The sequence below is a fragment of the Phalaenopsis equestris genome, unplaced genomic scaffold (genome assembly GCF_001263595.1).
Source record: "Phalaenopsis equestris unplaced genomic scaffold, ASM126359v1 Scaffold000294, whole genome shotgun sequence".
In the NCBI taxonomy this organism is placed as follows: Eukaryota; Viridiplantae; Streptophyta; class Magnoliopsida; order Asparagales; family Orchidaceae; genus Phalaenopsis; species Phalaenopsis equestris.
The window spans coordinates 199,653-215,828 of record NW_018164736.1 but is presented as its reverse complement, the minus strand read 5'-3'; the positions used below and the strand labels follow the sequence as shown (position 1 = coordinate 215,828).

The 16,176-nt window shown below is 31.5% G+C and overlaps 1 protein-coding gene across 2 annotated transcripts; it reads left to right on the top strand.

The window, feature by feature from the left end:
* Nucleotides 1–5,912: 5,912 nt before the first annotated feature.
* Nucleotides 5,913–15,911, top strand: LOC110025209 (basic leucine zipper 9-like). 2 transcript variants are annotated; one of them, XM_020725539.1, is made up of 6 exons: nucleotides 5,913–6,261; nucleotides 9,945–10,026; nucleotides 10,789–10,945; nucleotides 11,700–11,775; nucleotides 13,839–13,964; nucleotides 15,450–15,911. In XM_020725539.1, exons 1-6 carry the CDS (start codon nucleotides 6,040–6,042, stop codon nucleotides 15,804–15,806), a joined length of 1,020 nt encoding a protein of 339 aa, XP_020581198.1. In that variant the 5' UTR covers nucleotides 5,913–6,039; the 3' UTR covers nucleotides 15,807–15,911. The 2 variants fall into 2 exon arrangements, with proteins under 2 accessions (XP_020581198.1, XP_020581197.1); XM_020725538.1 differs by having other exon boundaries at nucleotides 9,945–10,065.
* The last annotated feature ends 265 nt before the right edge of the window (nucleotides 15,912–16,176 follow it).

Sequence of the window (16,176 nt, the reverse complement as noted above, 5' to 3'; positions counted from 1 at the left end):
GTACTTTATCTACATCATTTTATCAAAGGCATCATTAACATGAGTATGAATAAGAGGGATTTACATACATAGTTTAAACACTAATGTGTATTTACATATCTAAAACTTAAATTTTTATATTTATTTATTTAACACCATAATATTGAAATAACATAAATATATAAAAATTTAAATGCTATATATATAAATACATTAAAAAGTAATGACATGTATGCAAAATTTTTTATTAAATATTTATAATTATATTAGCCAATGCCAACAAATACTCATGAGTTATTAAGACAAAACTAACCAATCACTTCATCCACCTTTGTGTATAGATGTATAGTAATTGGACCACACTATTCTACATAAAGCTATGTTAAATGATTATTATATTAGGTTTGTTTGAGTCTCTATCATCATATTTAATGATAAATTTTAAATAATAGCTATAGTTTATTATAAAATTATATTATTTGGATTTTAACTTATTAGTGGGGGGATTTTCAGTATGTTTGGAGAGTTTATGTAGACATCATTTGAGAAATTAATAAATCGTAATTAATTATTTATCACATTATTATTATTTTTTATTTTTATCCTCACTCTCCTTATAGTTTACTTTTATCACTAGTATTTTTTGCATGGTGATAAGATTTTCATAACAATCTTGTGGAAATGATGTATAAATAAATTTTGATTTATTTATAACACTGTGATTTATCCTTAACATCTCCCACTCTTAATTTATATTAAATTTATGAACTAGTAGTTATGGTGTTGAAACCTAAATACAATCTTTATGCTTCAATTGCTAAAAACATTATGGTCACATTTTCTTATGTGTGTGTTCAAATTGTTGATGGATCAACTATATTTGATTAAGTTTGTGAGCCTCAATGATAACATAAGAAAGCTAAAAATTCACTATGATTATAAACATTTTCATTATATTGGTTGTAGCTTCTAAACCCCATCAATGAGTCCAACAATTAATGCTATGCTCGTGTTATACCCACCTCTTAGAGGCTATAATAGAAGTCCAAGGCAAAGGGCTAAGAGGCCTCTAGACCAATCGTTTATGAGACTTGCCATCCCCCACCCATTTGATAACCTAATTATTAACTTAAATATTATATATGGATTTACTATCACTGTTAAGCCATTATTTATCACCATCACTTATATACACATTAACTGAAGCTCTATTAATATTTAATACAACACTCTCCTAACCAATGTTGTAATGCAATTTGTCAGTCACCCCCTTCCAAGTGCTCCTCTATCCATATTCTTACCTTATCAAGCTCTATAAAAAGTTAGGTCATTCTATGAAATGGATAAATTTCCTTACTAAAAAAATACCACTGGCACTTATGATCTCAACCTTATTTATATCTTAAAAAATATGATCATAGATGTTGCCATATGGATCATTTTTTATTTTGTTAATGCCCATCAACATTTTTTCATTATGAATAATTATAACTAATTTCATTTTTCTTGAACTAGTTTCATTTAGATCAAATGGTGCAATACCAAGTTTTCTCTCAACTTTGAGATTTTATAAAAAATTCTTATTTAAGGTACTTTATTATATGACTCTCTAATTTATTTTGGTTCACTACAAACTTTTAAGCCAATTTTTTTATTAAATAGCATCTTTTTTAGATTCTCCTATACATCGTTGTTCTTCATCTAATAATTCCTGGTTTGTTATGGGATATTATTTAATTTGTTGCAGATTTTAATATACAAAATGGGGTTACTATATTTATATTTAAAAATAATTAACTACAATAATACATTTTGAAGTCGACTTAATTGATCTCCCTTCCAACATGCTACATATACTTGGTCTAATTGTTAACCAAAGAACCAAATCCATATAAAACTTAATAGGGTCCTTAGTAACTAGGCTTAGATTGATATTTTTTCCTTTCATTTTTATAAACTACTCCCCCTTCTTTCCTCTAACACCTTCCCCATTATTATTGTAACATCTTCCCCAAACCCTTCTCTATAGCACAAGGTCTTATCAGGACTATTAAAATTCAGTTCTCTTTTTTTTTTATATATGTAAATGTCTAGCTAGTTAAGGGTTATTTTCCATGGGGACCCACTTTTATCCATTTGTAGCAAGCTTAATTGTCTTAAAAAGCACATTAAAAAGCAACATGGGGCTTTTCTTAAGGGCATTTTTACTTCCCTAAAGAGCTTTGTCATTGAATAAACTAAACTCATCTAATGCTTAACTCAATCCTGAAACATAGCTTTAAATCATCTTATTATTAAAATAAACTAAATTTCTCAAATTTTCTAGCTCTAAAACTGCTCAGACATTTAAATATGCTAATCTGAAGGATAACTAGTTGAGAAGATGAACATGGATTAATATTTGTTAGAATTCAAGGTTGTATAAATTCAAATTTTATTAAAGAGATATTGTCTTTTAGCGTTAACTTACCCTCTCATAATGATTCTATTAATGCAGTCATTATTTACTCCATAGGCTATTCAGTCTCTTCATTGCCTACACACATTCTTACTGGTAATCAAGCGCTCCTTATATGTTATGTAGAATAGTCTTATTATTAATTAATTCATTAAAAATTTCTTGTTTTAGCTATTAGAAATTCAACTCTTGAACTTGATGATTTTACCTTTTAATTTCTTTCATTCTCTTTAAACATGATTTGAGATGTTGTACGCATGCCACAATAAAACATCATTTCACATGTAAGAAGCTTTATAACTATATTAAGGCTATTGATACTACCTTAATCTCAAATTCTTCTCATGATGATGATATTGCTAACTTCAGGCATATTCTCTATGTAATACTCTATGAAAAGATCATGTTGACCTTCTTCCTAACAAATTAAGTGAGGTTACACCTTTTATTACTTTTTATGCAAAAATGGGCTTATCGTATAATATAATATCTAAAGATAATATACTTCTTGTGAATAAGAATCTTAATAAATTTAGCTCCAAGAATGTCTGCAAGGCCTTTTACACCAAATTAAAAATCTAAAAGTCTTTGATACTATTCATAAAGTATTTATTATTAGCAAGCAACTTCTTAAAAGTTCTCTCCATCTCTTTATCTCTTAGATTGAAGCATGTATTAATGATGTTATATTGGAAAGGTTTTTAAACTCCTTAGTTAGGTTGGGGTGAGGCTTCTCACTTTTTTCTTATTTTGCATCATTATGGAAGACCTCTTTATGAAGTAAAAATGTTTACATTCCTTTATTATCTAATTTTTCTGAGATCAACATCACTTTTTATCATTTGTTCTTTCATGATTATACGCTTACCTTCAGGCTGACCACCACTTATAATCATCTTGTGTTAAAAACATTTTCCATTCCTTTCATTAAGCCTCCATTTTCTCTATCAATGATATAAAAAGTTTTACTTGCTTCTCCAATACCACACTAATGCTTAAGTATAAAAAGTTTTACTTGCTTCTCCAATACCACACTAAATGCTTAAGTACTTAATGATCTCAAGGGTTTCACCCTTTCTCATGACATTTTCTTTTACCTAAGTAACCCTATTGCTACTACTAAAATTAAGATGTCCTATTTTAAACCCTAGGTCAACAATGTTAGAAAAATTCTAGCTAGATAAAAAAGCCACAAATCTTTCACTTTTCACAACTTATTGCCTACTTAAGTTTGTTGTATTTAATATTGTTGCTTATTGGACGAGTGCTAATTTATTTCCCAAATGATTTATTAAGATTCTATATAATAACTTCATTAAGCTCTTTTATCATGAGATTATTAATGGTAAGAACTTGCACAAGCCTTTTTAGGATTTAATTGGAATTCACTTAGATGTAAATGTGGATTAAAATTATATCTTGGATTTCATCTCTAAGCAGTTTATGTGCAAATTTATTTGGAGACACTGACACTTTAGCAAGCCACTTGCTAATCAATTTTTTTGGAAAATATACTTCAATTTGAAGAAACATGTTTTTCCTCATGACTTTATGTTTTAGAAAAGGATTTTTAAAATTGCTAAGAAATTTTCACCCCCATCTCTCAAATTGTTGTGATGCAGTTTGATAGATCCCTCCATTAAGAAGTTTTATGATGTCTTGCATTAGATCTTAATATATTGTGACAATGCTCAAACCCAACTTACAGAAACCATGAAGTTTTGGCAAAAACCTAGGTAAGGAGAAATAATTAAATATAGAGAATTAAATAAGTTATTCGGATGTAACCATTTGATCATATGTTTATACGATTATTATGTGTTATAGAAAGGGTAATATTTGAATCTAATAAATGAAGGCATGACATATAAATTATAGACAGTGACATACATAAAGATATATATATATATATATATATATATATATATATGTGTGTGTGTGTGTGTGTGTGTATGTATATACATGGAGAAGTTGTCACTCTATATATATATATATATATGTATGTATATACATGGAGAAGTTGTCACTTGTGGATATATGAGCTTCTCTTAAGCTCTCAAATGAGTACTTATAAGGTGAGTGAATATAGTGCACACTCAGTGAGTTTGCTATAAGCTTAAAACTTTTGATCAGGGCAAGTGTCTTCTCAGTTTGAATTTTTAGAATTAGGTGAGTGATCCCTGAAATCATACCATATGCATTAGACAAGTGACTTTTAAATTTGAGCGAGTGATGTTAAGAGTCTCATTACCCATATTACTAAAAAGTTCACTTGATATCCCTAGTTTTAACCTATAGTACATAGTTGGGTAATCACTTCCTCCTCTTATTTTGATGATAAGACATGTTGTTCCCAATTTGACATTGAAGTTGCTATGAGCTAGTCTATATATTTACTTAGCTTGTCATTTATGATGATTCAAAAGTGGCCAACGCTCTTATTACATTAATTTCTTAATTATGTGTGTTTTATGTCATTCTCATAATAAAAGTATCATCCAATCCTACCTATCACATTTTTATTATAACGACATGCTTTGGACTGTCATCTTTCTTATTAGCCACTCATTTTTACAAAAGAAAAAAAAAAACAATAAAAAATAACATATTTTGGACAGGAGAAACATCTATTTAGATGTTCAAAATTTATGTATCATATCTATTCATTATATGGTGTACGTCATTTTAGCAGAAAAAAGAATTATGGATTTAAGAATAATACTTTTATAATAGTAGTTGCAATTTTCAAGGTAACAACCATTGACGAGAAGGTGACAAGTGAGAAAAAACAATTTGGATATGTTTGAACATTTTCAAAGAGATCTTTTAATTATGGGTGATTTGCTGTAAAATTCCATTAATATTTATTATCTATCTCTATTCTTTTGATTTTTTTACTTGGCCAATGGTGAATAGGTCTCTAGTTTTGACTCAACCCTTAGACAACATCTGCTCTTCACGTAGCCTTTTATCTTCAAGATCCTATTGATGCAATCAACCAAAGCTCTACGTTGTGTTTGACTTTTGATTGGCACATCGTTTTCTTGCTAATTCATGTCATCTTAATTAATTTATGCAATCATTTAGATTAAAGGCCTTGAGTTGCTTGGGCTTTGGCTTATAATTGTATCATTAATTATTCGTCTTCTGTTTAGTTTCTCTGCTATGAGATCAATTTTCACTTTTTTTTAAATCTTCAAGTCATGCAAGATTTATTTTTTTTCTTATTTTTCTCTTCCTATTTTATAGCATCATTGTATTTTTTTTATATTATAGTATAAATTGAGCTTAAAAGAAAAAAAATTTTTTTTATATTATAGTATAAATTGAGCTTAAAAGGAAAAAAAAATTTGCAAAAGTACTCTTTGTTCATCTAAGCAAAATTCCATAAAATGGCATTTTAAGTAATTAAACAAAAGAGCATGCCCAATCATTTTTGAACCAGTTCCTTTCCCACCGTCCTATTGCTCCTGTCTCTGTTTGCTCTGTTCTTTCCCTCGCCATTAAAGAAAAGGATCAAGAAGGGATAGGATGGAGAGTAGAAGAGCTCCGCGTGGGACGACGAAGGATCGGAAACCATCTCTCTTGAAGTGGGGAGAAGCATGAAGAGGAGTGCATCAGACTGGGATCTCGACGAGTTCCTGCCGGAGCTTCTTAGGCCGGTGGAGCTGCCGCCATCGCATGACGATGTTCGGCGGAGCCCGTCGGATACACCAGAGGGGCTACTCATCCGCTGGTCGACGTCGAAGATCATGGACGGTGTCGGCGACAGTGGAGGCGATGATGGAAACATCGCTGACGTATTTGGTTGCTTCAGCGATCAAGTAAGTTGGGCCGTTTTTCTTTTTAAGTCTTGTGCAGGTTTTCTTTTTCGTTTTTTCTCTGATCGATCAAGGGTATAAAAAGTTGCGGGAAGATTGCTCATACGACTTCAGTCAGCTTTGAGATTGGTAGTAAGGTTCACGGGAATCGGCATTAGTGATGATCTTATGTTTTACACCGATTTGAACGGGAGCGACCTTTCGATTTTTGCCGTGCATAAGATTGATTTTTATTTTTTTCACACACACACACACACACACACACACACACACACACACACACACACACACACACACACACACATATAATTTACCTTATAGAAACTCCATATTCAGCAATTAATCTTACTGGAGGCAAGCGTGGAAATTGTTTCTGTAGTAATCAACTGAAATGAATTCAGTGAAAAGAAAGAGAAGGAAGTAGACGATATATTAAGGAAACTATGTTGCTTTAAGCAATTTTGCTTTATTCAAAAGATAACAATTTATGATGAGACTTTTCCGTGATCACTATTGCGTGGCTCTTCATGGAATAGTCTTTGAAGCTTCGGGCAGCTATTGTACCACAAGTGCTAGGCGGATGACAACGATCTCTTAAGAGTTCTTGCACCAAGAGATTTATTTAATCAATCATATATTTTAACGCAATTTTTTCTCATATCTCATCATCTAAATATTTGGATTAGAAACTTAATGATCTAATTTTTTGATCATCCAAACTTCATTTTGAACAAACTTAGGGAATAGAGTAAATTTAATTCAAGCATGGAAGAAAAACAGAAGTAAACGTAGATAAACTAATATACTTTTAATATAATAGAGGCTTACCTAATTGATGGTTGTGTCATACTGCCATCACTGCATATTTCACTATGATTTTGTCGTGCAGATTACGTATGCAATTCATCTAATATAATATAAAAATAACGTCCACTCTTTATAAAGGAAACTTAGAGCAGTTGAAGCAACAACAACAACAATAACAAACTTTTATCCCACTACGTGGGGTCAGCTACATATATCCTTTTTCTCCATTATTTTCTATTGAGCATCATATTTTCATTTAATTCTAATAAATCAAGATCATTTTTAGACAACATGCCAGAGTTTTTTTAGGTCTACCTCTAACTTTTTTTAATACAAGTCAAATATTAAACATCTACTCTCCTAATTGGGTCATTAGATGGTCGACATTAATGTTGGGATGTTATGTGGAGCTGAAGCACCAAAGGTAACAGAGCAACCGACACATATGTGCTCACTTGTGAGTGCAGAGACAGTAAGACCGACGTGGCCACTCATAAGTGGGTGGCCGTAATGTTGGCGCCTATGCGCCAACTATTGGGCACATATGTGCCCCTTATACTAGCGCTCGACAAAATCATTGGCTCTTATGCACCAATTCCGGGCGCATAGGTGCCAAGAGCAGTTGACATACAAACCTTTTTGGTTTAAGCCGATTTCGAGCAGCGTAAGGTTAATCTTCCTCTGGCATTCTTCGAAAAGTATTCCGGTGAAGGTGAGAAGGGTCGAAGAGGTGGATTTTGGTTATTCAGCGTGATTTTTGTGTCGGATCGGGGAGGGAAGATTGTCGAGCACGTCTTGTAGGTTTCTTTATGTAAAGAGGAAACTAGTGTGAGTTCTTTGTAAAAACTTTATGAATTTCATAGTAGTTGGTAGTTGCTCTGTGTTTTTTTCACATAAATTATTCTGTGCTTTTCTGATTGCTTTTATTGTGCTTCTAATCATAATTTCGTTTCGATTTTCTCGAATTTTGTGTCATCTCGTTATTTTGCGGTAGTTTAGTTTCTAATTGATCCTAAGTCCCGGTAAGTTGGGAATTACTCCTATTTGGAATTTCCTATCAGTTAATGTGACCAAATCATCTAAGGAGACTTTCTAATCTTTTATGTTGCTAGAGCTACAAGTCAGGCCAGTTGAAGATTGAATAAAAGTTTCAAATCGTTAAAAATGAATTAAACTGTAAGTTAAATCCATAACCCATTTGTGTAGTGTTCTTCATTTATAGTGAAAAAACTAGACTTCACAACTCAAATTATAGTCTAAATAGTGTAGTTCGATGATATAAAGCCAACGGTATGAAAATGCCTTGATATGAGTTCAAGTGGGCCTAAACAAAACATTTGAATTTGTAGCTTTGAACACCTTATAAAGCCATTTGAGGGATCACATGCCCTCCGGACTTAAGATCGCCTAATTTCACGATTATTAAGGTAATGTGATGTTAAAAAATATCAAATAGTCAAAAGGGGATTGATTCACACAATTCAATAATGTCTTGATTCCTAATAAAAATTACCAATATGCCCCCTCAAAAAGTTTATATATAGTTATTGTTTCTGCATATTCAAAGGAAATCTTTTGGGTGGCTAATTTGTCGGAGAATTTTAGAGCATCAAACAATATTTGGAACCTTACCTAACCAATTTTAAAAATTTGCTTACCAAATTTCTTTTCTACTTTCTTGATCGCTTAACCATACCTCTAACTAGAAGAACAACCACACCAACCTTCTTTCCAGTGCTTGACTTATAGTGACGTTCATCGTCAACTTATAGTAACATCCTCCATCACTCATTCATTGTCCTTCCTTGTCTACTAACATCGAAGTCCACCATCAAATGATGTCGATATCCACAATCTTTCACTACTTTTCAACCTTCTCTGCTCCACTCGTAGGGGACCAAATCAAAGTTTATTCCTTGTAAATGTGTACTCCAACACTAGTAAGGTTTGTCATTGTAATCATTAACTTACATAATGCATGTGTTTTAACTAAGCTAATTCTGAAGGCCTTTTTTATTTCGAATTTTCTTTTTCTTGGTAAAAGTTGTATGCTTCTTTACAGAATTGAACTCCTTCAACATTCATGACTAAGTTTTCTTATTCAAATATAAACTAGATAGCAGTCTGAAATGATATAAAGTAATTTTCGTAGCAAATGATTATACTCAACACAATGGAATTGACCACTAAGAAATATTTATTTCTGTTGCTAATTTGATAACAACTGACATTTTAATATTTGCTTCTAATTTTTGAAGGTTCATCTAACAATATGATGTGAAAATGGTTTTTTTGCATGGGAATGTTAAAGAGGTTTATATGGATTATCCATCAGGATTTAACAGCTCCTTCACAAAATATAAGGTATACAGATTAAAAAAGCAATTATAGGGTCTTGAACAATCCTGATGGGCGTGGTTTGGCAGGCATACGAAAGATACATATTGAATGAGGAGATTATTCACTATTCATAAAGCATTATATTGACAAAAAATTTCAATTCTTATTCTATATATTAATGATATAATTATTACAGACGATGACATTTAATGAAATGAATTACTATGGAAAAAAATTATTACAAAGCTTGAAATCGAATAACTCATTAAGCTGAAATATTTCCTCCGAATAAAAGTGACTCAATTAGCAAAAAAATTGTTACCTCTCAACATAAGTATTTTGATTGAAAAGATTGAATGAAAGGCTCTAATATATCTTATATATAAGTATTTCGTTTACATGATTGAATGCTTCTTTTACTGTTGAACATATAAAACATGTTCCTTATTTAAAGAAAATAAATGAAATTTCATATATTGTTGTTATTAATGATCATATTTACAAGATTGAATTCTTCCTTTTTTTTTTGTTGAAATCAGGATGCCCCGAGTGGTCACTCTCCCGGTGGTCCATTAACAGGAAGCCAAATATGGTCTCAGAACCATGCTACATTGCATTCCAGTATTACTGCCACCATTGATTCTCAATCCTCCATATGTGGTATAATTTTTTTTATGGAAGATTTGCATACATACCGCTCAATTCCAATGTATTTATATATCTAACACCAAAACTTCAATTTTTGCATGCACACACCACCTTACGTATGAATGAAAAGGCATATTTCACTTTTAGAAGTTAAAATGATGGTATTTTTTATGTAATGTGAAGGATTTGGTTGGTATAAATGTAAAATGTAAAATTTAGATTCTAGATATTTAAATACATAGGAATTGGGTGCTATGTATCTAAATGCCCCTTTTTAATTTCCTCTCCTCCACTAAGAGACTGTTTTGTGCACTTGTGCATAAATGCTTCATTTAAAGTCCTCTCATTACAGTCTATTAGTTGTTGATATGCCTGGTTTCCCAGTTTTAGTTACTGCATACTCGAATATTTTATGCTTTCTAAGGACATTTACATACATACCACACAATTCTCATATATTTACCTAACACCTAAACATTCATATTTACATGCATACCACACATATGTTTAATATCACATCAAAAATACCACAATCACAATCTTCTTAAAGTCCAATACACCTTTTCATGCATAGGTTTATGACACCGAAGTGTTATAAATTTAAATATCAAACTATGTATGTAAATAATATATGTGACATGTATGTAAATGCAAAAGAATTATGTGGCATGTATGTAAATTTCCCTTTCTATAGTACAGGGACCTCGACAATTATTAGTCTCTCTTTTTTGACAGTTGGGAGTCCAACTTCCTCTCTTTTGCCTAAAAGTACAGAAAACCAAACCCTAGGAGGATCAAGTGGATCAGACCAGTCAGATGAAGACTCTTTGGAGACAGAAGCAGGAGCTTATGAGCATGGTACAAACACTACTGATTTAAAGCGCATGAGAAGGTAGAAATAAAATCTGTAAGATTTACTTATATACCACTCAATTCTTATGTATTTACATTTCTAACACCCAAACTTCAAGTTTTACATACGTGCCACCTTACAAATACATGAAAAGTTGTATTTTACTTTTTAAAAGTTAAAATGATGATATTTTTAATGTGTTATGAATGATTTGGTTTGTATAAATGTAAAAAAGTAAAGTTTAGGTGTAGATATGTAAATTCATAGGAATTGCGTGGTATTTATGTAAATGCTGCATAAATTTTTGTTTTATTTCTAATGTAGCCCGATGTAGTAAGATATTCATTCTTTTCTTTTGAGCTAGGGAAGAAAAAGAGATTAATCTTGTCTATCAGAATCCTTTGAAATGAAATGTTACATTATTTTCTGGTTTATTCCTCTTGTTTTAATGTAAATGTAGAGTGGAATTTGCCAAATTTGCTGAGCGGTAAACAAAAGCTGCCATTCAAATGCTAAAATTGGTCATGAGAATACAAAGAAAATATAGGATTAGTTTGGATTCTATCAATATTTTGATATTTTGCATGGGATGCAGTGTTTTGAACTCTAAATTGAATCATCGGAATAGAAAAATATATATCATCAAGGCCCGAGTCATTGAATTAACTCACTCTCAGCCCTTTTCAGTTACTACATGATGGTTGTGTTTCAATAATAGAAAATTTTGCAGCATTTATGCTAGGGAATTTCCATAATAGGTTCCAATTAATAGATGGCCTTGCTGCTCTTCCAGGATGGTGTCTAACCGTGAGTCGGCCAGACGATCAAGAAAGAGAAAGCAGGCTCATTTGGCTGATCTAGAACTGCAAGTGAGTTTTTCAAAGAATTTCTGAATTCTTACTATGATTAGTATATTTACCTTATATTTCTAATTAATGAATTTAAGAATAACAGTTTAATATTATTTTTACTCTATTTTTAATTTACATCTTGTTGGAATAAGCACATTAATGATTGTATTTGAAGTTTTCTTTATTTTTAAAATCATATTTAATAGTGATGTTTATAAAACTATCATCTGTTCATGGAGAGAAGTGAAAAAAAACATATAAGAGAAAAATCAATTAAGTTTTGAATGCTTATGCTTTGATTAGTGAGTCCATTTTGATAATGATTTGGAAAACCTTTCTCTAATGATTACAGTCTCTTTGATTTTCTTTTAAATGGCTCACTTCCTTAGCATTGATTAAGTAATGGTTAGATAAGTTTTTCTTTTTCTTCCAACAACTCAAGCAATGTTACGCAAACACACACATCATACATACATACGTACGTACGATACACGCACACACACACATACATACAGACTCACGCACGCGCATACAAGGCTAAACCAACATTATTTTTTAGAGTGGGCAAAATAATCAGAAAATGTCTTTTTTTTTTTAAGTCTTGTGCAAAAATATATCCAGGTGGGTTGGGGGGGTTGGAAAATTACTAAATCTTCTCTACTACATCAAGAAAAAATATTAAATTTTATTATTTATATAGGGAAATCTCAAATTTTCCTGCAAATTTTATGTTTCTACACCTTTATTTGGCATGATTTTCTGTTATTTCTCTTTTTATCAGATTGAAGAAACTATATTTCCCCTTAAATTTGATTACCTCTTCGTCTTTCCCTTTCTCTTTCCATAGATCAGTGACTAGTTTTAGTACAAGGAAAGAACTTACTGGTAGGTATGGCAAGAAGAGTTTTGAGAAATTGATGCTGGTAAAAATAAGAGATATGTATGAGTTTCACTTAAAATTTAGAATGAAAAATACGGACTATTCAATTTATTTTTTTTAAAAAAACTTTCTTAATATTCCAAAATGAGATATATAAAAGAACATTTGTTTTAAATACATGAGTATAATATGTATATCTTATTTTTTGAAGTTATAAAATTCATTTATCGTTTGTGCTTTTTAAAAGTTACTGAAAATGGATGGTTTTTAATAAATTGAATGATCTGTATGTGTGTATATTATATATTATAATATCTCAATTTATGGTGAGTTTATCCATCACTCTTTCTGGATTGGGAATTTTATCTGAACGCCAGAACACGTACCAATATACATACTAAAATTCAGGCTTTATGCTTCCGCATATTTTGCTTTTGATTGATAAATGCTACAGCTGAGCCAATATTTTGCTTTTGATTGATAAATGCTACAGCTGAGCCAAATTCAGTAACAATGTTTTCATGTTGAACTTAACAAATATGTTCTGAAAAATAATAATATCTAGTTTGATTGTTCTGTCTATTGTAGTTATAAATTAGCTTTGGCTTTAAGCTCTACAAAATCTTTAAAATTTTCAAACGTAGTAATTTCAACTTCACACAAATTGAATGAAAAATAAATTAAGAAAAGTGTCAAAAGACTCTTTATAATGGGTCATTTTTAACCTCAGAGTTTATATAAGTGCTGATTGAGTACTTAGAATCTCTTAATGCAGGCTAAAATAGTCCCACTTTGAAGCAATATTAAGAAAGCATGTGAACTATCTCGACACTTCTATTATCACAAAGACTAAAATGGCCTCATGGAAATAGTCAAGGGACTATTCTGGCTCTTTACTCGAACTAAGGGTTCGGTTTGGGCAGCCTGTGCTTTTCCAGATAAGCGATAAGCCACTTATCTGGAAACGCGGACAACCGGGTTCGACATGCGTTCCACATTTAGTATAAAAAACCAACTACGTTTTTGGATAAGCTACTCAAACGCAGTTTCCAACCGGTGAGGCGGCATTTTCAAAATGCTGCCTAGCGGATAAGCTGCCCCAAACGATGCCTAAATTATATATTTTCTTTCTACAATCAAGTAAATGAGCCCCAATATGGTGCTTCAGACTGAACAGCAGCATTCTTGGTTGATTAATCAGGTTGATCAACTCAGGGGAGAAAATGCCTCTCTATACAAACAACTGACAGATGCAAGCCAACATTTCACTGAATCAGTTACAGATAACCGGATTCTCAAGTCTAGTGTAGATGCCTTAAGAGTAAAGGTAAGCTTAAAATTTCAAAATCATCCTAAATCTTTTGATTATTTTTGCTTATCATTAATTGTTGTGGATGGAAGCTTCAATGATACCTGTAAATTATGTTAGGAGCAATTTTTTTACAGTTTTATTTTACAAGTCATTGTCATATTTATGTTTGTCTACAACTTTTTTGTCGCTAAGTAGTGTTTTATAAGGGAGATTTACATGCATACCTCTCATTCCTATGTATTTACATATTAATTTAACACCTAAATTTCAACTTTTACATGCATGCCACCTTATCTATGCATGAGAAGGTGTATTTCACCTTTTAGAAGTTAAGATGGTGGTATTTTTTGTGTGATATGAAAGATTGAGGTAGTGTAAATGTAAAAAATAAAATTTAGGTGTTAAATATGTAAATACATAGGAATCGGGTGCTATGTATCTGTTACCCCTTTCTATAATTAAATATGTTAATGTGGCAGGTTGGCAGCTATAAAATACTTGATTTCTTAAACTAGTTTTACTGGCCTCTTTAGCTGTCCCAAAAACGTACTTTTAGGTTCATTTGGAGTAGTTTTTTTATAACTTTGCTTTCCATACACCTGTTTATTTTTATTTTCTCATTATTTCTTATAATTTTGGAGCATTTATTTACTTACCACCCAATTCCTATGAATTTGCACATAGAACGCCTGAATTTTACTCTTTACATTTATACCACCTAAATCTGTCATCAGATAAAAAATATCATTATTTAATTTTTAAAAAGTGAAATGCACCTTCCATGCATAGGGTGGTATAAATGTAAATAAATAGGAATGGAGTGGTATGTATGTAAATTTCCCAAATTTTTTTATGGTGAGAAGCTCTTTTTTATAATCAAATGTGCGACAGCATGTTAATTATAAAAAAAACCTGTTATTCAACTTTTCTCAAAAGTTGAAAATTATATAATACCCACATCAATCTTTTCCCTCAACCACTTTTACAAATAACAACTATTTCAAACATACCTTAAGGGGCTGTTTCGCCATAATTCATATTTACTTCAAATAGGATTTAAAATATTCGACAAATTCGGATTTATATTGACGGAGATGGTGCTTGCAGCACGACGGAATAAATCTTTAAATCTGCCTTGCAATCAGATTAAGTATATCTGGATTTATGCTGTAAAAGAGATGGAACACGAGAAAATTCAATTTAATGGAGCGTTGGATTTAATTTTTATTTGTATTTTTTGGTGTTTGGCTAGATTTATGTTAAATTCATGACTAAATCCTAAAAAATATGGTACCAAACACCCGTTAAAACTACTTGTATCAACCAGATACCAATGAGCGTTGGATTTAATTTTTATTTGTATTTTTTGGTCTTTGGCTAGATTTATGTTAAGTTCATGGTTAAATCCTATTAAAAATATGTTACCAAACACCCGTTAAAACTACATGTATCAACCAGATACAAAACAAACACTGATCCTCCATTTTCTATTGCTTCCAGATGAATATGGCCGAGGAATTGGTCACCAGAGGCTCCTTAACATGCAGCCTCGATCATCTTCTTCAAACCACCATTAATTCCTCCCACTTACCAAACACTCGTCAATTCTCGCCTGTTATCGAATTTCCGGAAAATGACGGTTTCTTCGTGGACTCATCGCTGGCTGCTCAAGCTCAGAACATCGATGTACACGTGGCTGGGGCGAAGAATGGAAGTCTAAGAAGCCAGAGTCCACCATTGCCAAGCCTCACAACCATAAATAATCTGCAGAGCAGAGTTAATGGTGACATTTCAAGCTGTGGATCTGATATCTGGCCTTGGGACTCCAATGCTAATGTTATTTCTAAGCAGCAGTAGCTTTACAGACTGCTGCTTCGCAATCAATACTTTTAAGGTCATGTTTGCCATTTTATAAGGTTTATTATGCAAAAACTTATAATAATAGAACTTATTTCTATCTTATTTCTGCTGTTGTTGCGGTCACAATCTGTAGTGATCGTGATAGTTAATGATGATAAGCTTTCTGGTTCTATTTTATTTTGGTATATTCATCTTCTTTCTTTCATCGTATGTGTAAAATGTTTTAGATTTTTACATGCCAACCATACAAAAAGCATAATATAACATTTTAAACATCAAAATTTTAAATATAACATTTTAACCATCTAAAACCTTAAATATAACATTTTAACCACCCAAAATCTTCATCAGTGGTTCTCATGAGTGG